We start from the raw sequence: 25,027 nt of genomic DNA, 5'->3' as shown, positions 1-25,027 counted from the left end.
TATTATTAACTTAATAGAAATACGTCCCACTCGACGGTATAGTGCCAAACTATGACAATTCAACTATTAATCCACACGATGTCTCAATGCCATTCTGAGGCCAAGTTGACCATACTGCACCACACGTGTATCGTGGGTGAGGCTTAACGTCTTGCCACTAGGTTGGAGGGTAAAGAACTAAGGGCTAAGGGACTAAAAGAAAGTTCTACTTTACTTGCGCCATATATATATGCGCTGTGAACAAATAGTACCATTCGTATTTCGGCAGACGTATTCCTACGCGGAACCGGGCTAGTAACGACATGTTCGTCGGCACGATTGAACTTGAACCAAGGGGCTTGGCTGCTGGCGCCAAGTTCTTGTCCAATGAGAGAATGAAACTATTATGGGCTGTTAGTAGACTAAAGGGATATTCAGTGTATATGTACAAGGAATATACAAGGGATATCAAACGATATACAAATACTATTAAATATATATCCATAAATAAATATATATATTCGGTTTAATCTGATCCTTCACAACAGCCGCCCCCTAATTAGTCCCACCTAATTAGCTAAACAGAGACAGATTAACCGCACTGTCTACCACTCAAGGTCCGCTGTAAGGGTCAGTCAACTCACAAAGTCGTGGGGTCATGGTCGTCATCGATAGTGTCTGGGAGTCTGGGCAGTTCTATTAGCCTCGCCACGGGTTGTGTGTAAGTTCGCCCTTGGACGAGCACCTCGGCTGCTCGGACCTTGCCATCGGCACCGGTGATCACTTTGCTTACGCGGCCAGCCGGCCACATAGCTCTGGGTAGTGACTGGTCGATAATCATGACGACTGTTCCTTCTGTCAAATTGTCTCTCTCTTTTACCCACTTCTGGCGGGTCTGTAGAGACGGTAGGTAGTGGAGTAGAAAGCTGTTCCAAAACTTGTCAGCTAGTACTTGACTGTACCTCCACATTCTTCGGCCGTTCGCTTCTTCAGGCCTGTACATTGTCTGGGGTAGCGCGGGGTCCAGCCGCCCCATCAAGAGTGTGTTGGGGGTGACTGGGTCGACATCTGCTATATCACTGGAGACGTAGCCGAGGGGCTTGGAGTTCAATACTCCCTCGATCTCCGTGAGGACTGTCATTAGGACTTCTTCCGCTACAGTCTGGGCCCCAAGCACGGCGTACAGGGCTGTCTTTATAGAACGTACTTCTCGTTCCCAGGTTCCACCGAAGTGGGGTGCGTTCGGGGGATTAAACTGGAAGTCAATCTGGGATGGAGCGAGGTGGGTCTTAAGTTCTGGGCCCATAGCTTGGAAGCTCTCTCTCAGCTCTCTTTCTCCGCCTTTGAAGTTTGTCCCGTGATCAGACAACAATGTAGACGGTTTTCCTTTCCGTGATGTGAATCTTCGGAAGGCCATAAGGAATGAGTCTGTGCTCATGGTTGGAAGGAGTTCGATATGTATCGCTCTGGTGGTCATGCATTTGAATACAATACCCCACCGCTTATCGGTACCTCTTCCTTTCTTTATATACAACGGGCCAAAACAGTCCATGCCTGTGGAGTGGAATGGCTTGTCGCCGAGTCAGAGGCGACAGGGAGGTAGGTCAGCCATCCGGGGTATGCTGGGCTGCGCGCGCCACTTTCGGCAGTCTAGACAGGTTCGCTGGAAGCGTCGCACTGCTTCTCTTCCTTGAAGTATCCAATAGCGACGTCTGATCTCCGCGAAGACTCTCTCTGCTCCTGCGTGGTGTACATCCTCGTCGTATTTCTTTATGATCAGCTCTGTGACCTTGTGTCGGCTGTTCAAGACTATCGGGTACTTAACGTCATCCGGTAGATTGGGGGCCCTCCGCAGACGACCACCCACTCTGATGAGATTATGGGCGTTGCTCTCGGGTGCCAGGTGGAGCAATCTGCTGTCTGATGGGACGGGCTTTCCTCCCTGTAGACAGTCTAGCTCGTCGGGGAACGAGTCTCTCTGGGCTCGTTGTAGTAGAAGAAGTTCTGCTTCTTCGTAGTCAGCTGCTGAAATGTCGGCAGTGGGCTGAATCTCTGGGTGGTGCCACAGAAATGTCTTTAGTTGCGCACTCTGTAGGGTGAGGCAATCATCTATGTTGGGGTCTGTGGAGGCGACTGTGCTCAGTCCACAGAACATAGGTTTCTTGTTCTCAGCCTCCTCTTTACTCGCCTCCCGTGGGGTGGGCGTAGGCCACTCTCCTTCCGGGAGCTTGAGGAACTCTGGTCCGTCACTGTAGATGTTGTGACGGGTGAGGTCATCTAGGGACATTCCCCGGGTGATGACGTCAGCTGGGTTGTGTTTGGTGTCCACATACCGCCAGCTCGCTGCTTCTGTTAACTCTTGAATCTCTGTGACTCTGACTCCCACGAAGACCTTGTTTCTGCATGAATCAGACTTGATCCATGTGAGTACTGTCGTGGAATCTGACCACAAGATTGTTCTGTGCACCGGAATGGTGAGTTCACGTTGGATTAACGTGGCTAGATGCGCTCCTGCTAGGGCTGCGCAGAGCTCTAGACGCGGGATAGATTGTTGCTTTCGTGGGGCTATTCTTGAGCGAGCCAGGATGAAGGCGGTGTGTATCTCTCCTCCCTTCTCTTGGGCACGCAAGTAGGCCACTGATCCATAGGCTACTTCGGAGGCGTCGCTGAAGACGTGTAGATCCATCTTGCATGTCTCTGGCCTCACTGTGGGTGGGAAGTAGCTGCGGCGTATATTGACGCCTGGGAGTGAGCGGAGTTCCGTCTCCCACTCTCTCCATGTGGAGGCAAGGGGTGCGGGTATTGGGTCGTCCCAGCCCTGGTCCTTGTCCCATAGTGCTCGTACAATCATCTTTGCCCTGGTGGTGTAAGGTAGAATACATCCCAACGGGTCATATTGTCTGGCGAGTGTTCTGTACACACTCCGTCTGGTGGTCGGTATCGCCGTCGACCTTCCCTGCTCCGTGGTCAGGGGTTTGTGTCTATAGTGGAGCGAGTCTGTTTTGAAGCGCCAGACTAGTCCTAGTGTCATTTCTTGGGCTTCTCCTGGGATTGTCGCCATCCAGGTCTCGCTGCTGGCAGCCTTGTCCGCGGGGGAGAGGCTGCGCAATACGTGCGGGTCGCTGCTGGCCCACTGCCTGAGATCAAAGCCGCCTTTGATCAGAGAGGCGCGTAGCTGAGTAGGAGAGCCTCGGCTTCTTCTTGAGTCGAAACGCTTTGTAAACAGTTGTCCACGTAGAAACTGTTCTTCACACTGTGTCGGACCTCTTCATCTGCTGCTGGGTCCTCTGCGACGTGTTTCTGTAGTGCAAATGTAGCACAGCACGGGCTGCATGTAGTTCCGAAAGGGAGGACTTCCCATTGATAGATGGCGGGGTGCTCATCTCCGATCCTCTCTCTCCATAGGAACCGCAGCAGGGGCTTGTCCTCCTCCACTAGTCTCACCTGCAGGAACATCCCTTTGATATCCCCGCTGATAGCCACCTTGTCCTGGCGGAAGCGTAGTAGCACGCCTAGTAGAGAGGGGCCGAGTGTGGGGCCGGGCAAGAGCTCTTTATTCAGATTTTGGGATCCGATCTGGTAGCTGCAGTTAAACACAATGCGATCCTTGCCGTTGTGGTGGACCTTGTGGTGCGGCACGTACCATGATTCGGTCGTCTGATCGGCCTCTTTAATGTCAATCTTTGTCACGTGTCCCGCTGTGATTAGCTTCTCAATCTCAGCGCGGTACACACTCTCTTGAGCGGGGTCTTTGGCTAGGCGCCGCTCTGTGTTCAATAGATACCGCTCCGTAGCGTCTTTCTTTGCGTGAAAGGTGGGCATTCCCTCTCGCCTCAGGAGTGGAGTTGCGTATCTCATCACTCCGCCGACTGTGACTCTCTTTGTCCCCTGCTCGAGGAGGTTTATGGCGTAAATGTCTTCTTTAGAACGAATGTCTTTCTTTTCGTGCTTAAAGGGCATTGTCTCTAGTGTCCATAGCCTCTCGACATGCTGCAGGAGAGTGGTGTCTTCTTCTGTCACTCTGGAGTGGAGGCAGCTAGTGGCTGCTGTTCGGTTAAGAGATTTAGCGAGGGGGCCTTGTAATGTCCATCCTAGGCGGGTCTCGACTGCTGCAGGACAGCCTCTGGGTCCTGTATGGATCCGGTCTATCGGGACTATGAGGTCTGCATGGTCGGAGCCTATCAGCAGGGTCGGGGTGGCGCCGTCTATGAGCGGGATAGGTAGTTGACGCAGGTGCACATATTTATCCATCAGTTTGGCGATGGGGTAGGTGTACTGTGATAGTCCTATTTCTTGGCTGGTGAAAGCATTTGTAATCCTATACCGTCGCTCTGGCTGCCCGCTTGCTGCGATAGTGAAGGAGACATTCTCGCCTTTTATCGTCTTTAAATCTCTTCTTATTGTCCGAATCGTCATTTGGTTCTCGCTCCCCCGCAGTCCCAGCTGGGCCGCAGCGGACGCGAGCAGAAGGGTCTTCTCTGACCCGTCATCAAGGACGGCGTAAGTGTCCATGACTTTATCTTGGTAGCTCAATGTTACACGGACTACCTTTAAGAGCACTTGGGCGCCGCTGCTGCTGGCGGGGTCAATGTACATGACACTTGCCTTTGTGCTGCTCGATGGTGCAGGTGCAGGCTTTCTTCTGTTACTGTCGTGTAGGACATCTAGGTGGGCTCCGTCACACCGACTGCACCTCTTCTTTAGGCGGCACTCGGCTGCCATGTGACTGCGCCTGTTGGACTTTATCCATTGACTCACTTCTTCTGCATTCATCTTTGTGAACAGGTCACATTGTGACAGCCAGTGTTCCTTCTCGCAGTACGGGCACACCATCTTCCACTTCTCTTTTCTCGAGGGGGTACTGTGGTTCTTACTGCTCGGTACTGATTCTGATTGGTGCATGACAGTCACCGATCTTCTTCCATCGTTTATTCTCCTGGGTCCCTCTCTGGAGCTTGGTGTGCTCCGCACGAACGTATCCAGTCGTAGGCTGCTGACTTCTCTCGCCAGGAAGTCGGCTAGATCGAGGAGGGATGGTTCGGGACCGTTAGGATCACGGTGGTCTCTCTCTCTCTTGTCTGGCGGGTGGCAGCTTCTCTAAAATCCTCTCGACGTTAGAGTTGGCGTATAGCTCGTGCATACCCTTTTCTCGTTGCGCTCCCAGCATCCCTACCAGGGACTGCACTTTTATAGACAGGTCGTCTAATGAGCGATTGTCTGTTGCTGGGGGTAGGCGGTCAATATGCCTTATCTCTTGGATTACGTAATCCCATATACGTCCATATCTCTGGTCCAGCGCTGCTAGAGCCGCGGTGTATGGGGTCGTAGAGGTGGCATAGGCTAGCGCTATATTGTGCGCTCGGGGTACTTTCAGGTGCTTCAGTAATATTGCATACTTGTGGCGTTCATCAGCGACATCCACCATCATTGTCTCTAAGCACATCCGGAGCTCCGTGTACTGTGCTCGATTCTCATAGGTGAAGTCTGGAAACGTCGGTGTGCCAATGTATGACGCCGTGGATGGCTGATACATCGGCGAGCGTTGGGGGAGAGGCCTCCTAGGCGAGTCTCCTCTTGCGCCTCTCTGTGGGCTGGTACCGGCAGGGTACCATGGCCCGCTGGTCCAGGTGCTATTCCTCGGGGCTGGTCGTGCGTCATGCTCACCCGTGAATAGAGTCGGGGGTCTGTAGCGCAGCGCCGCGGGGGTATAGCCTGAGCTGTACTGGACCTCCTGGTCCGGTGGAGTACTGTGCTGTCGTCGGGCTTGGTTCTCCTCCTCTCCCTCTTCTTCTTCTATCAGGTCCTCTAGATCCTGTAGTCGTTTATTTAGCTTCTCCGCAGTGTATGCCGCTCCTTCTTTGTAGCTGGGTCTCGCTTGGACCGGTCGGGGAAGGGGGTCTGCGGGGGGTATAGGCTTGGTCTGTTGGTCAAGTTCAGGGTCGCTTGCTCGGTTAGGGGATGCTGCCCTTGACTGTTGTCTCGACGAGTTCCTTGAACCCCTGGCGGAGGGAGAGGGTGTTGCCTTGGTGATCAGCTGCTCCATTAGCTGCGCTTGTAGTCTGTCGCGCTCGCCCTGTAGTCTGTCGCGCTCGGTTTCGCGCTGGATGAGAGCGAGGTCGCGCTCTGCCTCTCTTTGGGCACCGTCAGCGGCGCGCTGGGTGTCTGCTCGGTCTCTTGCCATATTCTCTTCCGTCTGAAGGCGTCTCATCTCCAGGCGTATGCGCTCTTCTTCGCTCCGTTGCTGCGTCTGGAGTCGATCGCGTTCACCCTGAAGTCGATCGCGTTCACCCTGGAGTCGATCGCGTTCGGTAGAGGCTGTCAGGCTGACGAGGAACGCCTGTGATAGCATCCTCTCCGCTTCGCTGGGGGAAGACGGTTGTAGAGGTGAGCCGCTCCTGGCTGTACTCGTTGGGGAGTCCTGGAGCTCTATCTCCTCGGCGCTCTCCTCATCTTGTTCCGTGCAGAGTTCTCTCTCTGTAGGGTTGTCTTCCTCCCGGGGCTGGTCGGGGACTACTCCTTCGGTATTGGCGGGGGGTAAAGGCATGTCAGCTCCCTCCTGGTCCCCACCGTGAGCTTGGTCAGTTACATTAGAACCCACTAGGGCCTCTGTGGTCGGGGTAACCTGGTCGTTAAGGTCAGACATAATTTTACTTTCTACTTTTACCGCGTTTACCGTTTGTCGAAGGCTAGGTAGTTGACTGACAGCGTAATCCTCTAAGTACTGAGGTGTCTGTCGTCTGCGCCGCGGGCGTTCTACGTTAGGAGGACCGTTTCGTGGAGTGTTCATCATAGGCCATTTCAATATTAATAACACTATATTAATATTACACTAGTTACCCTCCGGCTCGAAGGACCAATTGTAACTGAGGGGTACAATTCCCTGACTGTATTGATAAGTATGGTATCATTAAACCACTACCGCTTTATGTACTTTAACTACTGGCCACACAGTACATGATATAGATATGATGAACACTTTCCCACCATGAAACCAAGTCCACACAAATGTATAAGTCGAATATTTAATATATAGCAAAGGGTATATACAACGTTCACTTAATGACATTTATGATTTGAATGCACTTGTAAGGCAAATGAGTATTCGTAGGCAAATCAACATTGAATGTCCAATCTCTGGTTACGCAGGAAGCAAGTATACAACCTGGTTCTTTAGGGAACTATAGCGATGGTACTTAATGATTATAGCTGGATATACTAAAGGGGGGTCCTGCTGGTTGTAAGTCAGTAGGGGGGGGGGGGTTAGGAGAGCCGCCGGCGATATCCCATCTGGCCAACGATTTCTTGGGAGAATTCAGAGTGCTGAACACGGTGCCCACAGAACCTTGGTCCACAGATGAATACAGTTGGGCCCTCTTGTAGACGGTAGCTGCCGGTCCACAACGAAGAGACGTGAGGCGACCTCACTCGGGGTAGAGCGCCGTCTCACCTGGACTCCTCTCGGGGGGTAGTTCCAACACTCACCAGTGTTGGCTGTTATCCATGGCATAAATCAAAGCACCCAAAGCAAGTAGATAATCCAAGCCGTGTAGGGCTCGCCGTCGTCCGGGTAAGGTAATCCAATGTGCAGGTCCACTCGTCCTAGCCCAGAACTCCTCGGATGAAAGCACCACACGTGGTCTGCCCAGCCTGGTTAAGACTCTAGATAACGCGAGGAAAACGATGGGGGTACTACTCACTGTATAACTCTAACCGAACGATGCACCATACATAATAGACTATTATTAACTTAATAGAAATACGTCCCACTCGACAGTATAGTGCCAAACTATGACAATTCAACTATTAATCCACACGATGTCTCAATGCCATTCTGAGGCCAAGTTGACCATACTGCACCACACGTGTATCGTGGGTGAGGCTTAACGTCTTGCCACTAGGTTGGAGGGTAAAGAACTAAGGGCTAAGGGACTAAAAGAAAGTTCTACTTTACTTGCGCCATATATATATGCGCTGTGAACAAATAGTACCATTCGTATTTCGCCAGACGTATTCCTACGCGGAACCGGGCTAGTAACGACATGTTCGTCGGCACGATTGAACTTGAACCAAGGGGCTTGGCTGCTGGCGCCAAGTTCTTGTCCAATGAGAGAATGAAACTATTATGGGCTGTTAGTAGACTAAAGGGATATTCAGTGTATATGTACAAGGAATATACAAGGGATATCAAACGATATACAAATACTATTAAATATATATCCATAAATAAATATATATATATTCGGTTTAATCTGATCCTTCACAACAACTATGCTTGCACCTCATGGTACCAAAGCACCTCAAAGGCACAAAAAACAAAATTACAAACATCTCAAAACTAACTGGTCAGACTACTGCTTGACCTGACTCCTAGAACCCACCTCACCCCTGCCCACTTTGACAACCTAGGATGGCTTAGAGTAGACAACAGAGTACAGCAACTTGCAATGGGCCTGGTCTACAAGATACACTACACGACCAAGGTACCCATGTACATGTCAAAATACTTCCCAAAGGTCAGTGAATACCACGATCACAACACCAGAGGGAGCTCCACAAATCATGTTAAACACAGATTTGGCTCAAACAAGGGACTAAACACGTTTCGCAATTATGCCACATCAATGTGGAACGCCCTACCCAAAGCTGTAAAGGAATGTGAATCACTCACTACCCACTTTCAAAAACACTCTCAAAGAACACCTACGGGAGACTGCAATTCGAAACTGGCCCCTGCAAATGTCCTAACCCAACCCCCTCCAATGTACAGTAAATTACCAAGTATGGCTTTGTCAATATTCCAATGTACAGTGTCCCCCCCCCCCCCCACCCACCCACCTCCAATGTACAGTTCCCCCCACCCACCCAACCTCCTCCAATGTACAGTTTCTACGTCAAATGTATATACTCTCTTTTCTGGACTCTTTTTGTATCACAAACAGTACTGTATTTGCAAATCTGGTATGTCATAAATGTATAGATGTAGCAGTACTGTCTATCTGTATGTCATATGTTATGATGAATTGAAAATGGGGGACCCTGATGTAAACAAGACGAAAGTCTTTATCTGGTCTGCATCCCCTTAACAATTGTATGTATTGAGCTGTACTGTATTGTACCCATTCTGCAATCTGTTAATAAAGTTTTCAATCAATCAATCAAACGTTGCCATTTGGTAGAATGAATGAATGAATGAATGAAAACTTTATTAACAGATTGCAGAATGGGTACAGTGCAGTACAGCTCAATACATACAATTGTTAAGGGGATGCAGACCAGAGAAAGACTTTCGTCTTGTTTACACCAGGGTCCCCCATTTCCAATTCATCGTAACATATATGACATACATGACATACAGATAGACAGTACTGCTACATCTATACATTTATGACATACCAGATTTGCAATTACAGTACTGTATTTGTGATACAAAAAGAGTCCAGAAAGAAAAGAGTATATACATTAGGCGTAGAAACTGTACATTGGATTGGGTAGGTGGGGGTGGGACTGTACATTGGAGGTGGTTGGGGGGGGGGGGGGGGGGGGTAGGAGTGGGGGGGGGGGGGGGGGTTGGGTAGGAGTGGGGGGGGGGGGGGGTTGGGTAGGAGGGGTGGGTGGGGACTGTACATTGGAGGTGGTTGGGTGGGTGGGGGGGGGGGGTGGGTAGGAGGGGTGGGTGGGGGACACTGTACAACTGTACAAACAACACTGTACATTGGATTATTGACAAGACCATACTTGGTAATTTACTGTACATTGGAGGGGGTTGTGTTCGGACATTTACAGGGGCCAGTTTCGAGTTGCAGTCTCCCTTAGGTGTTTTTTGAGAGTGTTTTTGAAAGTGGGTAGTGATTCACATTCCTTTACAGCTTTGGGTAGGGCGTTCCACATTGATGTGGCATAATTGCGAAACGTGTTTAGTCCCTTGTTTGAGCCGAATCTGGGTTTAACATGATTTGTGGAGCTCCCTCTGGTGTTGTGATCGTGGTATTCACTGACCTTTGGGAAGTATTTAGTCATGTACATGGGCAGGGGAGGAAACTAACTTTTTGGCTTACCAGCCAACTGGCGAGTATCTGATTTTTTTTACCAGCCAAACAGATTTTTTACCAGACAAAAAAAATCGCTAATTGTGATAATTACTTCTTTGTATGTCTTCGTCTAAATAGATTTTCAATCATAGTAAAATAATCACACCGTGTCTCTACTCTTTAAAATATGTATTAGCATAAAACATTAATCTCTACTCTTCACAATATTAGCATAAAACATATTAACATGAAAGAGGTATCTATTCTGGACTGGGTTGGGCTGAACTGGGCAGTGAAAGATGCTGGGTTGGACTGGGTTGGGCAGTGAAAGAAAAAAACCAAAGTATGTTGTGAAGTGTATAGATAGATGTGAAATATATAGATGTAGCAGTAGTCTATCTGTATGTCATATGTTATGATGAATTGAAAATGCCGTACTGTATTGTACCCATTCTGCAATCTGTTAATAAAGTTTTCAATCAATCAAGTTAACTTTGAACCTCGGTTGTCAAGCCTCGTCAATGTTGTGTATGCATCTGGGTAGGCACACTGTGCCTTTAAGACAGCACGGTGGTCTTACGACAGTACCGTCAAGTGTTGTGATAACGTCAGTTGGGTTGGTGTGCTGTTGTACACAGTGCACTGGTTGAGCTTAGCTAGCCCCTTTCGTGACTGCGATGTGCAAGCCAGGGGCTTTTGAGCATGAAATAAAATGTCTAACCTTACGTCGTAGTCCGGTGCTTTTTTGGAAACATTATAGTCATAACAGATACACCTAGCTGGCTGCTTTGAGCACACGGGGCTAACGTTAGCTAGCAAGCAGCTATCGCTAAAACTAGAAGCTAACCACTATACATTTCCAGTAGACTAACATTACACCTCTGTGATTTAAATGTGTCCTTAGTAACTTATACTCGAGGGTTGTACTAGGGTTGGATGCAGTTCCCCGTTGGTCAGTCTGTCTGTTTTCCATCTTCTGCTGTGTTTAACGTTATCCGTTTGAGAGTGCTCCTGATGGCTAGCCTAGTAACGCAGGACTTTTATCATTATATGTCCGCGGGTTGGCCAGTACTGCGCAAACTTTTATTAAACATTATATGTCCGCGGGTGGTCTTGTGCAGTGCTCTCGTGGCACTGTCAACTAAAGCGAGCACTCAGAAGACGCGCACCGTTTGCCAGTGCAGTGATTGCAGAATGTTTTTTTTTTGTATACTCGCCAGACTGGCGAGTGGTCTTCATGAATCACTCGCCAAACGTAAAAAATACTCGCATTTGGCGAGTAAAGTGGCCTAATTTCCTCCCCTGTACATGGGTACCTTGGTCGTGTAGTGTATCTTGTAGACCAGGGCCCTCATGCATCAACGTGGACTTTGAACTTGACCTACTTCCACACGTAAGCACGGAATGTAGAACTAGCGTACGCACAGGGAAGTCGGCATTCATCACACGTGCGTACGCAGGCTCTATGGTCCTCCGTGTTGATGAATACCACTTTGTTCTACCGTCAATGCTCGTGCATGATTATCCATATATGGTCATGAAAATGAGGAAACCCCCCCCATGGGATGTGAAATAATGGACCGACCCGAGCGGGACTCCGAGAAACTCCACGGAGAATTCACTGCTGTCGAACCAAGAAGACACTATCGCGTATTATGATTTATGGGATAAATAAAAGGCGGACTTGTAAACGGTGATGTCAGATATCAACGGCTCCCTAAAACCATTGCTGCAATTCTGCCTGGACAGCTCAAAATACTAATAAAGACCGTTCGTTGACCACTGTTTGGCGCTGGTTGTGTGTCATTATAACCGTGCTGTATGAATGCCTTTATTAGTTGTGTTCGATTGGCTATATGATTTTTAGAGGCATCTATTTTGTTGTCGGCTAATAAAGACCGCGCTGGAATATGACTGCCTTTTCCCGTGTTGTTTGATTAATACCCACGGATTAAAGTTCTCCTCAATTCTATTCCAAATCGCGATGGATCTCCCGTCAATTTCCTACCTGCTGCATATGATTTCTAGAGGCATACTACAATCAATTTTGATGTCAGTATTGGGTAGCCTATATAAACAATATAATACGAGAGCATAGAACAATGAATCTCACTGCATGTATGATGTATCCTGCCTTTCAATACATGAACTTGAATCCCATCATATAGTCTGTCCACTATCTGCATGGTGTCATTGCAATTCGTTTTCTATTCTTTCTTGTACAGTAAAAAGGGGGAAGAACACTATATTCATATGACTTATTCTGCTTACAGCTTCGAAATTCCACTTGTTTCGTTTAACGTAAAGCCTTTTAAATATAATCAAAACGTTCCCGTGTTTCGGCGGTCTGTGCGCAAAATAATAACGAGTTGAGCTTTATGATTTATGATGAATTGAAAATGGGGGACCCTGATGTAAACAAGACGAAAGTTGGTCTGCATCCCCAATTAACAATTGTATGTACTGAGCTGTACTGTACTGTACCCATTCTGCAATCTGTTAATAAACTTTTCAATCAATCAATCAATCAAGCTACGCGGAGCGCAGTCAGTCAGTAGCCTACACCCCGTATATTCCGATAACGCTATATAAACCATGAATGAATGAATGAATGAAAACTTTATTAACAGATTGCAGAATGGGTACAGTACAGTACAGCTCAATACATACAATTGTTAAGGGGATGCAGACCAGAGAAAGACTTTCGTCTTGTTTACATCAGGGTCCCCCATTTTCAATTCATCGTAACATATATGACATGCTGCATTCATTCTGAGAGAAAGATCTATTATTCCAAATGCTATTTATAGGGTTTTGACCATAATTACACTACTGTTGCTATCTTACAATGAACTATAATGAACTACGGTTCATACAGAACATCCAGTGTTATTATGCACAGAAGCTCATTTCCTTGTTGTAATAATATATTCTACCACTGGGAGCTAGGTACGCCAGGTCTGAAATGTGCGTAGATGTACGCACGAAGTCAAGTTCAAATCGAAATTGATGAATCCCACTCTTTGCTTAGAAATGATCGTACGCACGGGTTACGCACAGATCTGTGCGTAGAACACGTTGATGCATGAGGGCCCAGGCCCATTGCAAGTTGCTGTACTCTGTCGTCTACTCTAAGCCATCCTAGGTTGTCAAAGTGGGCAGGGGTGAGGTGGGTTCTAGGAGTAAGGTCAAGCAGTAGTCTGACCAGTTTGTTTTGAGATGTTTGTAATTTTGTTTTTAGCGCCTTTGAGGTGCTTTGGTACCATGAGGTGCAAGCATAGTCGTAGTACCCTTGAATGAGTGCTCCTGCTAGAGTCTTCAGGGTATTCTTGTTTACCAGTGAGGAGATCCGGTACAAGAAACGAGTTCGTTGGTTGACTTTTTTTATTACATTGGATGCCATTTTGTCACAGGAAAGATTTGCCTCTAGGATGGAACCCAGGTAGGTAATATCTTCTTTCCTTGTGACAATATTGTCACCCACTGTAACTGAGAAGCCGTCGGTCTTGCTGAGTTTGTTATTTGAACCGAAGAGAATGGACTCTGTTTTGCCCATGTGTAATGATAGTTTGTTATCAGCGAGCCATATGCAGATTTTGCTTAGTTCTGAGCTGAGGGTTTTTTCAACCTGTAATTTGTTCTTGTCAGAGACCAGCAGGGCTGAGTCGTCCGCAAACAGGAACAAGTTGCAGTCACAAGCTGACGACATGTCATTTGCATAAATTAGGAACAGTAGCGGACCTAGTATGCTTCCTTGTGGAACACCACAGTTTACTGTGAGGGGGGGGGGATAGGGTACCGTTTACCTCCACCATCTGCTCTCTCCCCTCCAGGTAGGATTGCATCCAGCTCACTGATAGACTATCAAAACCAATTGCTTTTAGCTTGTCAATCAGAATGGTGTGATTGACAGTGTCGAAGGCCTTTTGTAGGTCCAGCATGACCATGCCGCAGTATTTGCCCGCGTCCACCTCTTGTTTGATGTGGTCGTTTAAATAGAGAAGGCATGTGTCAGTGGAGTGGGATGTTCTGAAGCCAGATTGGAATTCGTAGATTAGATTTTTTTCCGCAAGGTATTTTTCGACCTGTTCGTAGAACCTTGATTATGAGACGGTTTCCGTGGAGTTCTGTTGCTAGGGAACCGTTGGGCCCAGGTGTATTTCCTGTCAGTTATTGGATTAATGTTATTATGTTAGCAAATATTCCAACAGTAAACTTTGGTCTATTTAGAATTATGTTGTCAAGTTGAAACCGATACGTTTCCTTTGCTACTAGATTCACTGGAAGATTGTTTAACTTTAAGTTAATCATGACAACACGACAGAAAGCTGGCATATATCTGGTTAAACTCAACGTAGCGACCGACAGCTGAATGCAGCGCAATGCAATTATGTAACTTAAGTTACTTACCATTGTTGTTGCTCGTTGTAGTAACGTTAGCTGTTAACTAGCGAGCATTAGCTGCGTCTAGTCAACTACTTCATGTCATCACTGGTTGGCAACTTACGAAACAACACACACAGACAGTACCTCGTTAATAACTAAGGTTAGTCTGAATAAGAATGAAAAAAGAGATGCAACAAAAACGGTTGAAGCTGAAGCAGGAACGCTTTGTCAGATAATATAAATGTTACGTCTCTGGTCAAATGTACCGCGCAAAGACTGCACAGTGATGCACCGCATCTCGCTAGAGTAGGGTATATCTGCAGAGCCGCAAGCCCAACGTCTGGGCGGGGCTTGTACTTGGTTTGAGGCGGGACTTCGGGGCTTGTACTTGGTTTGAGGCGGGACTTCAGGCCTTGTACTGAGTAGGGTATATCTGCAGAGCCGCAAGCCCATCCCCTATTCATCTCGCTAAACTCAGAAGTAGTTTAGAGATATTAACGCACCGGGGGGGGGATTTCAAGTTTTCAAGTCAAGTCAAGACAGTCAAGTCAAGAGTTTTATTTGTCACGGCATACAAGCATACAGTGAAATGCGGGAGGTCATGCCCGCAGCGATTGTGCAATAATACAAGTAATAAGATAAGACATTTGTGCAATAATACAAGTAATAAGAATAAGACATAACAGGTATAATGTACATAAAGTTTACAAAAAGCATGGTAAGACATGCTAAGGTCCTGCAATAGTGCAATACAATGTTAGCTACGGATGAGGCACTGAGTCTTATGTACTCTGACTACTATACAATACTATACTATATATTCAATATACAGTTATACTATATATCCTTATGCTATCTTGCTATATCCATCTATTTACTATACAAGAACCACTCCCGTTCTTTTTTTCCTTTTAAAGTGACCTTTTCATTTTGTAAAGTGACCGTTGAGTGTGAGCGTGTGCAGCATATGTGTGTCAGTGTGTGTGTGTGTTCATGCTAAAGTGACTGTTAGTGTGTGAGCGTAAGTGTGTGTGTTGTGTGTGTTCTCATGTGTGCTTGTGTGTGTTTCGGCAACAACACGGGAGTGGGAGATAATTAACAAAGTCAAATAAGAACTTCAAAGGAAGTTATTGTAAAATTATAATGAACAATATATTATTCCTACTTTTCCTAGTAATATAATATAATAAGCAATACCAGACAGTACCAATGCACAGCGGAGTGCCAATTTAGGCCACACATACAAGTTGATTATTCCGCTTATACCATGACCACTTGCCAAAGACAAAAAATATGTGCCATGTATTCATATTTTCAACATTCAAATATAAAGAAATATGTTGTATGCTTTGCTCACTGCTGGCCTATCATCCATAGCAACACTATATTATCACCGACCTGTTGGATCCCCTGTGAACGAAGGTTATCCTATAACCCTAGTTATATGATTACTGGCAAGCGTCTTGCTTCGCCTATTGAACTAGCTCGTTTGTGCCTATTGTACACATTGAAAGTATTACTCATGCACCTTATATCTATCCAGCCACGCCCACTTCTGGCTACGTATATAACCCCGTGGCGTGGCTGTGCTCCCCCTTCCGAGTCTGAGTTTCATTCGAAAAACAGTCAAGGGTCCGCTACTCTCGCTCTCCGTTGGACGGGAGCAAGCGTGAGCGGACAGTTTGAGCCGCAAATCATCCGCCATCAGAGAAACCACGCCTGGGCTGGTTGGTGGCCTACCCAGGCTGGACTCCGCGGAGAAACCAGGGCCGGGGATCCTCCTCACATGAGAGGGACCCGCCTCGACCTCCGGGCGCTCAAACTCCCCACTGCACGCCGTGAGGGCTCACCTGATTGCCATGACAGCCGGTCCAGGGAACCACCACGAAACGAGCAGTGGAAGTCAAGCGTTGGAAGCGCTGGTGGAGTCCTGAAAAGTGTTGTGGTGGCATTGCCATCTCTCTTTTTTTTTTTTTTTTTTGTACTTTTTCTCCCATCTCAATGTTAGTCGTTATGCCAATTCCCTTCCTGGTCATTGCGCTCTTGCCCCCTACTGTCAGTCTGGGGAGGGTGAAGACTACCTCCGATACATGTGGAGTCAACCAACCGCTTCTTTTCACCTGACAGCGAGGACTCTCACTGGGGGAGCGTAACGCGCCGTGGGAGGATCACACTATCTCCCCCAGTTCCCTTCCTTGCTGAACAGGCGCCCCGACCGACTTTTACAACGACCAGGATACACACCCCGCCGGCTTCCCACCCGCTGACACTGCCAATTGTGTTAGTATGGATGACCGACCAAGCCGGAGGTACCGCTGACAGCTGGATTCGATCCCAGTGTCTCTGCGATGGTAGGCAGGCGCTTAGTCCGCTGCGCTACTCAGCCGCCCTGGCGTTGCCATCTCTAAACTAAATTCACACTATACTATTACTACTAGTACGCCTCTTCCCAGTCAACAGGTGGAGTACTTGGGCTTGGTTCTAAGTTCAAGGCCCATGAGGGCAACCCTCTCGGAGCAACGGAGAGTGTCTATCCTCAACGCGCTCGGGGGTTTCCGTCCTGGAGGGACGGTCACGGCGCTGCAGGTGATGCGCCTGCTCGGTATGATGGCATCTGCTCACGCTGTGGTCCCTCTTGGCCTCCTCTTCATGAGGAGGATACAGAGGTGGTTTTACAGTATGGGAATAGACTCGGTGAGGGACAAATGGAAACGGTTGACGGTTCCTTTGTCGATATGGGGGGATTTCGCCCATTGGAGGAGGCCTGGTATCCTCACCAATGGGGTCCCCATGGGCAGCAGACGCTCACACGTCACGGTCTTCACCGACGCTTCCCTCACGGGTTGGGGAGGGACGTGTCGGACCAACGCAGTGGGGGGCAGCTGGACGATCCATGCTGCCCGGTCTACCCTGCACATCAATGTGTTGGAATTGAGGGCGGTCCTCCTGGTCCTCAGACGGTTCGCCCACCTGGTGGTAGGCGAGCACGTTCTGATCAGAACGGACAGTATGACGGCAGCGGCGTATATCAACAGGCAGGGTGGAACTCGATCCATCCGCCTGCACCGGGCAGCGGTTGAACTCTGGCTATGGGCAGCTCTAAACAGGCTGCGCAGTCTGAGGGCACTCCACGTCCCTGGCAAGGAGAATGTTTCAAGTTTCAAGTTCAAGTTTCAAGTTTCTTTAATAGTTGTCATACAGAAGTACAGAATACTTTCATACAAAATGCTTCTTACTGTTACGCTCCAGAGACTGTGCTAGACAAGATAGTATCAAATAACATAGTATAGCATGTAATTTAGAAGTAGAAAATGAGGTCACAGTGTTCAGTATAGACATATGTACAATGTTCGATGCAGAATAGACGTAACTGAGTTACCATATAATATACAATACTATGCAGTGTACTAATGTACAGTACTATATAGTGCAAAGCAGAAATGGGATGAGGTACAATTTAGGTACAATTTACAGTAAGGTGTACGAGTTGTAGTGCAATCCTTCATCAATAAATATAAAGTGTGGGGAGTGGGTGCTACAGTGTGTTTGTTTAAAGTGGGTGTGTGCTATAAAGTGTGTGGAGTGGGTGCTACAGTGTGTTTGTTTAAAGTGAGTGTGTGCGTGTGGATGTGTGTGCTATGTGTGTTTGATGGTTGTTGTTGTGTAGTGTTCATTGTTCGTTTAGCAGCCTGATGGCCTGGGGATAGAAGCTTCTTCTGAGTCTTTCTGTGCTCGCCTTGAGACTCCGGTATCGCTTGCCTGACCGCAGCAGTTCAAAGACCTGCAATGAAAAGAATGTGGGCGCGGATGTGATGTCGCGGGGCGGTCGTCATCACGACGAGTGGGAACTGCGTCAAGACGTAGTCAGGCAGATCTGGGATCGCTTCGGGGAAGCTTCAGTGGATCTGTTTGCGAGCAGACGATCTCACAAGTGCCCCTTGTGGTTCTCGGTCAGTCGGGAGGACGACCCTCCCTTGGGGGTGGACGCCTTCTCGGTGTATCCATGGCCACCCGGGCTTCTGTACGCCTTCCCCAACGCTTGATCCTGGTTGCGCCGGACCGGGGCACAGCTGTGTGGTTCCCGGTCCTGATCCAGCTATTGGTAGCCCCGCCGTGGCCTGTTCCTTGGTCATCGCGGGCCCTCTCTCAAGCGGCCGGGTCGCTGTGGCAGCCCCCTGTGCTGGGCCAGCCTCTGATGGTTTGGCTGGTGAGAGGGTGAGTCTGGAGAGGATGGACCCTTCTGTGGTTGACACCATCCGGAATGCGCGTGCTCCCTCCACTATCGCGCTTTACGCGGGTAGGTGGCGTATGTTCCAAGAGTGGTGTAAGGAGGGGGGCCGATGCTGTCCTTACTTTCCTTCAGTCTCTTCTTGATAGACTGTCGGCTTCGACAGTGAGGGTATATGCTGCGGCTATATCCTCTTATCATGAGGGGTTTGAGGGCGTTGTGTTGTTCAGCCACCCTCTTGTGAAGCGTTTCCTGCTTGGCGCTCGGCGCCTTAAGCCAGTGACACGCTCTCTGGCTCCGAGTTGGGATCTTCAATTGGTCCTCCGTCGGTTGTCCAAGGCCCCTCTTGAGCAAACGCCTTTGGAACAGCTGTCGTTTAAGACTGCGTTCTTGCTGGCCATCACCTCCACTAAGCGCGTGGGTGAGCTCTGTGCTCTCTCGGTGCGGCCTGAGTGTCTGTCTATTCGTTTAAATAGCGGTGCCACTCTGAGGCCTAATCCAGCCTTCGTGCCTAAAAATATCTGGAGTTCTTTCCGCTCCAGGGATATTATGGTTCAGGCGTTTCATCCGCCTCCTGAGTTAGAGGCGAGCCTTCACCTGTCATGTCCGGTCCGGGCTTTGGGGATTTACCTCAGCCATACTCAGGGCCTCAGGGCTACCGATCAGCTTTTTATCTGTTACGGTGGCTCTCGTGCTGGTAAGGCACTGTCGAAACAGCGCCTGTCCCATTGAGCGCCTGCTCAACGAACAATGAACACTACACAACAACAACCATCAAACGCACATAGCACACACATCCACACGCACACACTCACTTTAAACAAACACACTGTAGCACCCACTCCCCACACTTTATAGCACACACTCACTTTAAACAAACACACTGTAGCACCCACTCCCCACACTTTATATTTATTGATGAAGGATTGCACTACAACTCGTACACCTTACTGTAAATTGTACCTAAATTGTACCTCATCCCATTTCTGCTTTGCACTATATAGTATTGTACATTAGTACACTGCATAGTATTGTATATTATATGGTAACTCAGTTACGTCTATTCTGCATCGAACATTGTACATATGTCTATACTGAACACTGTGACCTCATTTTCTACTTCTAATTTACATGCTATACTATGTTATTTGATACTATCTTGTCTAGCACAGTCTCTGGAGCGTAACAGTAAGAAGCATTTTGTATGAAAGTATTCTGTACTTCTGTATGACAACTATTAAAGAAACTTGAAACTTGGTTGTGCGAGGGCATTGCCCTTTGCTACACGTTGGCTGGTCTGGCCCCTCCTGGGGGTGTCAGGGCGCACTCCACTCGTGGGGTGGCAGCCTCTGCCGCCCTGTTAGGAGGGGCCTCGGTGGAGGACATCTGTGCTGCGGCTTCATGGTCCTCACCGGGTCCCTTCGTAAGGTTTTACCTCATGGACATGACCGGGGATTCTGTCTCCCAGGCGGTTCTGAGGTCTGGAACCTCTCCTGCTTCCCGTCTTTCGGTGGGGTAGCAGGGGTGTGTGGGTGTGGACCACGAGGTGTTGTGTCACACGTGGTCCCGCCTGTGCTGTGCATTTGGAGGTTTCTAGTTCCCTCTTTTTCGCACTTGGGTGGAGTTGACTAGTTATATGAGTACTGGCTGAGCGTCCTGCTCTTAGCGCGCCCTGAGGTCCCTTGTTTTTCGTTAATGAAGTACAGTAGGTACTGGAGATGAGGTACATCTCGATGGCGAAGAGCAGGACGCTCAGCCAGTACTCATATAACTAGGTTATATACATATATCTAGATATATATCGTTTTGTAGTCAGAGCCACTCAGTTCTGGAACACCCTACCAACTGAAATAAGACACTGTGCTACCTACCACACCTTTACAAAAAAACTCAAGACCTGGTTATTAACCAATCAAACATGTAATCACTTTTAATCATTTTATTGTGTATTTTATTATTATGTTGGATTATGTTGTAAATACTGTGTTGCACTGTTAATGTTTCTTATATATTATATTGTCTGTCTCATAACATCTTGCCAAAAGGACTATAGTTGCGAATTAGCCAGCTGGCTAAAACTGACACATTTACAGAAATGTTTATTAATGTGTACTATCCTTTTTTTTAAAATAAACTGAAACTGAATGGTGGAACGAACTGCCCACCAGTTAGGAGGACAGCCGAAACCCGTCCAATCTTTCGCTGTCGACTAAAGACGCACTTCTTCAATCATTATCTGAAATGGAAAAAAAACGTTAGGTTATGACTATAACCAAGTTCTGTTAATTAGGGGTGACGCTTGGCATCACTCTGCACTCTCTCGCGTACGTGCACGCGCACTGAATAAATTCCACAAATGTACCTTTAATACCAGTATTAGTCTGACCACACCCCTCATCAGCTTACCTTCATAAGCAGGTGTGTGGTCACCTGCTCTCCTCCTTCCCAAGCTTTCACCACAAGGTGAGGTCAAGGGCTGCAGCGGCCGTCGGATGCCAAGCGTCACCCCTAATTAACAGAACTTGGTTATAGTCATAACCTAACGTTCTGTATCATTAGGGGCTCTGCTTGACATCACTCTGCACAAAGGGAGGCCAAGCGGAGCCACTGGCCGACAAATACACCCCGCTGAAGGCCCCCCACAACCAACAGAACAGGGAGGGCCGAGCCCCCCCGACCCCCCCTAATGGAGGGCACCCCCCCTATTAGAGGTTTACCGGGAGGGCGACGGACCCGACCGTGCGAAGAGGCACTCAAGCAACTCAACGCACAGGGTGAGCAGACCGTGGCTTGACCCCACGACTACACACACGCACAAGCCGCATGCCACCCGGGAACGAACGGAGGGAAACAACCTCGTTACTGCCCCCAGAATCACGGGATCAAGGGCAAACCCAACCCCGTGGCAAGGCTGTAGCAGCGGAGCGCGAAGGAAGACCCAGACCCACCAAAAGGACTGGACTCCCTGGAATGGGGGCCCGGAGAAGTCCATGATGCCAGCATCAAGACCCCACCAGGTGGGCACTTAGTGACCCCGCCCCCCACATCGCCAGCGTATTCGGACAAAGGCCCCTCAGCCGAGCGGGCCCTGTCCTCCCCAACAGTACACCGTCTGGCACACTGGCCCTGCAACAGGCAGACAGCATGGCTGTAAACACACAAGAGTTAACCAACGGAAGCAGGCAGTACACCGGGGAAAAAGACCAGGCAACAGGCTGTTAACCCTAGCCTGGAGACTGCGGACGAGACAGGCGCCAGAAAGGACAGCTGAACACAGCCGCCCCGGCGGAAGGGGCGTATGCTGGCGTTGTCGCATAACCAAGCCTCCACAGAGAAGGCTGACACGATTGGCAGACGTCATGAACGTGCAGGGGCACCCTCAACCGGTGAACCCGGGAGTTGACACTGCAGCAACACACCAGAGAACCAACCACCCAGGTGTTACCCTATGCAATGGTTGGTCCCATAACCCCCCAGGAAAAAAAACCCAAAACACACCTGCGGCACTGCCGCAGCCCGCGTTCCAGTTTCCAACAGGGTTATCCCGGGCCTACGGGTCAACGAAACATTACCCCGGACCGGGCCCGGTGATACGGTGAGCACAGGGTCCCCCGCGGAGGCCAAAACCACCCCAACAGGCCCCTCTTCGCCATGCGTAAGAGAAGAGCGTAAAAAATGGAAAACCAGCCCCAGCACCCCGCACTCGGTATTCCCAGGAGGTCACCCAACCAAGTACCAACCAAGACCAACCTGCATGGCGGCCGAGATCCGACGAGATCGGGCGCGTACAGGTTGGCACGGCCGTAAGCCATTACGACAGTGTAGAATACAATGTACCCAACAAGGGTTCCATAACGCTCAACCCTGTGACATCCGGACCGACCTAGCATTTTTTCCCCCTGAAAAAAGCCCAAGTCCCTCAGGGTACCAGAACAGCAGATCTGCATCCCCGGCAGACAACGGGTGTAACTGATCTGGACCAGCGCGACCAGAACCAGTCCCGTGCCCTAACCACGCCGACATGCCAACCCCAGGAGAAGGGGCAGATATGCGTGTTGATCCTAAAACATAAAAAGAAGGCGCCACCCAGACGTTTCGGTAAGAACCGCGCCCGGCGGCCCACCCCCAGGGCGTGAAACCCTTCCCCATATGTTCAGATCCATTCCGTTATCATCCCCTGATATTAACAGGAACCCATCGACAACCACACAGGGTGTTGGAAGAGGAAAAAAAAACCATCCTAATTGCTTCATAAAAACGCTGTTTTAACCCCAAGCAATCAAGGCGCGCCAGTCAGCCAATGTCCAACAGAACATCCTGAGCTAGCACTATGTGTGCGTTTTGACATCAACAATAGGCTATTTAGACCATCTTATTGAATCCCCAAGACGCCCAGGGGAACGACAAGAGGGGCGAGATGCAATCAACTCCATGAATGAATGAATGAAAACTTTACCCAACAGATTGCAGAAAGGGTACAACCCAGTACGGCGCAATACACACAATTGGTTAAGGGGAGGCAGACCTGAGAAAGACGTTAGTCTTGTTTCCATCAGGGACCCTCATTTCCAATCCATATAGACACATCCAACTCTTTATAATAATAAAGAAAAAGCATCACCCGTATGAACCAACTGCACAGCTGGGAGTAAAAAACCCGTTTTCACATGATTTTAATCCAGTCACTCTTTTTAATCAGAGTGTAAGACCAGACCCTCCCAGAAACACCTTCCCACATGAGTTTATAGTCATGGAAAAGATATGCCAACTGTGAGTCACGTGACCAACTGACTCAAGTTTACACATAAATCGGGCGCAGCAGAACTGTGAGCCCTACGCCCTAACTCGACACCTTTAAGACACCGTAACTCATGGAAGGCGTCGCCATAGCAACACCGCTACAACGGGCGGGGAATCCTGCCGGCTCCTGTCTTGTTATAGGAGTTGGCAGAATAACCCTCCCCCCCCCCCCCCCCCTGCCAAGACGTCCCACCGGCTCGGCCCTGACTGGCTCAGCAGAAGAGATCAAAAATCCCCTAAACCAATCAAGTGGGAAAGGAGGGGTTTATTCGACACCCCCTCACGAAACACACTTCGTTCCCTACACACAGAAAAACAACCGTAGCCATTTTGAAAACCTCCGGTAGAATGCAATGCATAGCATAAGCTAATACAATGCCCGCTACCCACAAAATGTGAACAGGATTTACAACAAAACACAAGTCGCATGTGTGTGAATCCTACACCCGTTGACTATGTCGTACATAGCAAAAAACGCTGACCGAGAGTAACGGCTAGGCCGTGGAATGTGCGTGTACGAGTATTACTGCAACTAAACAACACAGCATTGTGAGACACATATACTTAGTTCAAGCAATGGAATAACACCAGTTTCTACCTGCATGTGGAGCATCAAGCTAATAGAACCTATTACTGAGTGTATGTTGCAGACCTTGCTTAACCTCGTAACACAACACGACTCATCTCACAACGTAAAAGTGCAGATTCCTATATACACAACCCCACCATATGAATTGTTGAAGAAACACACAGTTTGTTCGGCCAAAACACAGTCCCCCTTATATCGGGGAACTTTTTTATTTATAATGTGTTCTAAGGCACAAAAACATAGAGGGGCCGGGGAGGGTGTAAAAGAGAGGGGATACAGAGGGGAAAAGTCACTCAGCGGCGTCTGCCACCTCGCGCCGCTCGAGTCTTGCCACCCCGAGGAGCCCCGGAGGGACGGTAGGTTACTGTCTGCTGGACACGACGTTCCCTACCGTCTTCTCCGGTCGTGGATGGGTCGGCGGTGGCAGAAGCGCCGTCTCTTCTCCTGGCCCTCTTGGAAGGGCCAGCAGCGGCGGCGGAGGCAGTGGTAGCGGCGACGGAGACAGCTCGACGTCGCGGAAGCCTTCTGACTCCACCGGCAAAGACGGGAGGCGGAAAATGGGGTTGGAGGATGGATCTCTCCTCTGCCATCTCTCTGCATGTCGAGGTCATCAACCGCAGGGCCTTCCCGAACAGACCAGCGTCGGAGAGGGCGGCCGTCAGAAGAGGAGCTCTCTTCTTCCCTGGCACACGGGCCTGCTCCAGCCAAAGATGACGCTGGCCCAGGGTGTCCAGGGCGCGCACTTTCCCCATGGCTATGGCCAGCACCTGGGAAAGGTGCAGGACAGCTCCTGCAGCCTGGGTGATCTGATCGCATTTTACCTCGTTCAGATCCGTGCTGCCCGTCATGATCCCCGATACAAATCTAGCCAGGTGGGCGATGTTAGACGCCGCAGCCAGCGATTGTGTACCAGCGATGAATGACTGGTCACCCCAATAAGCCAATCGCCTAGCCGATTTCCCCTGGAGGACCGGCTTGCATAGGGGTTCCCACACCATATCCGGACAGAGGAGAGCG

The 25,027-nt window shown here is 49.1% G+C and overlaps 1 protein-coding gene across 1 annotated transcript in view; it reads right to left on the bottom strand.

The window, feature by feature from the left end:
- rad54l (RAD54 like) overlaps positions 1–14,642 on the bottom strand; it is a 37,320-nt gene extending 22,678 nt beyond the window's left edge. The window contains exon 1 of the mRNA XM_084307343.1: positions 14,418–14,642. Coding sequence (XP_084163469.1) covers positions 14,418–14,420 — 3 coding nt within the window. The 5' untranslated portion in view covers positions 14,421–14,642. The remainder of the gene's footprint in view (positions 1–14,417) is intronic.
- Between the last annotated feature and the right edge of the window lie 10,385 nt (positions 14,643–25,027).

The sequence above is a fragment of the Notolepis coatsorum genome, assembly GCF_963971535.1.
Source record: "Notolepis coatsorum genome assembly, chromosome: 2".
NCBI lineage: Eukaryota > Metazoa > Chordata > Actinopteri > Aulopiformes > Paralepididae > Notolepis > Notolepis coatsorum.
The sequence above is the reverse complement of the archived record's forward strand: the minus strand, read 5'-3'. Positions and strand labels throughout refer to the sequence as shown.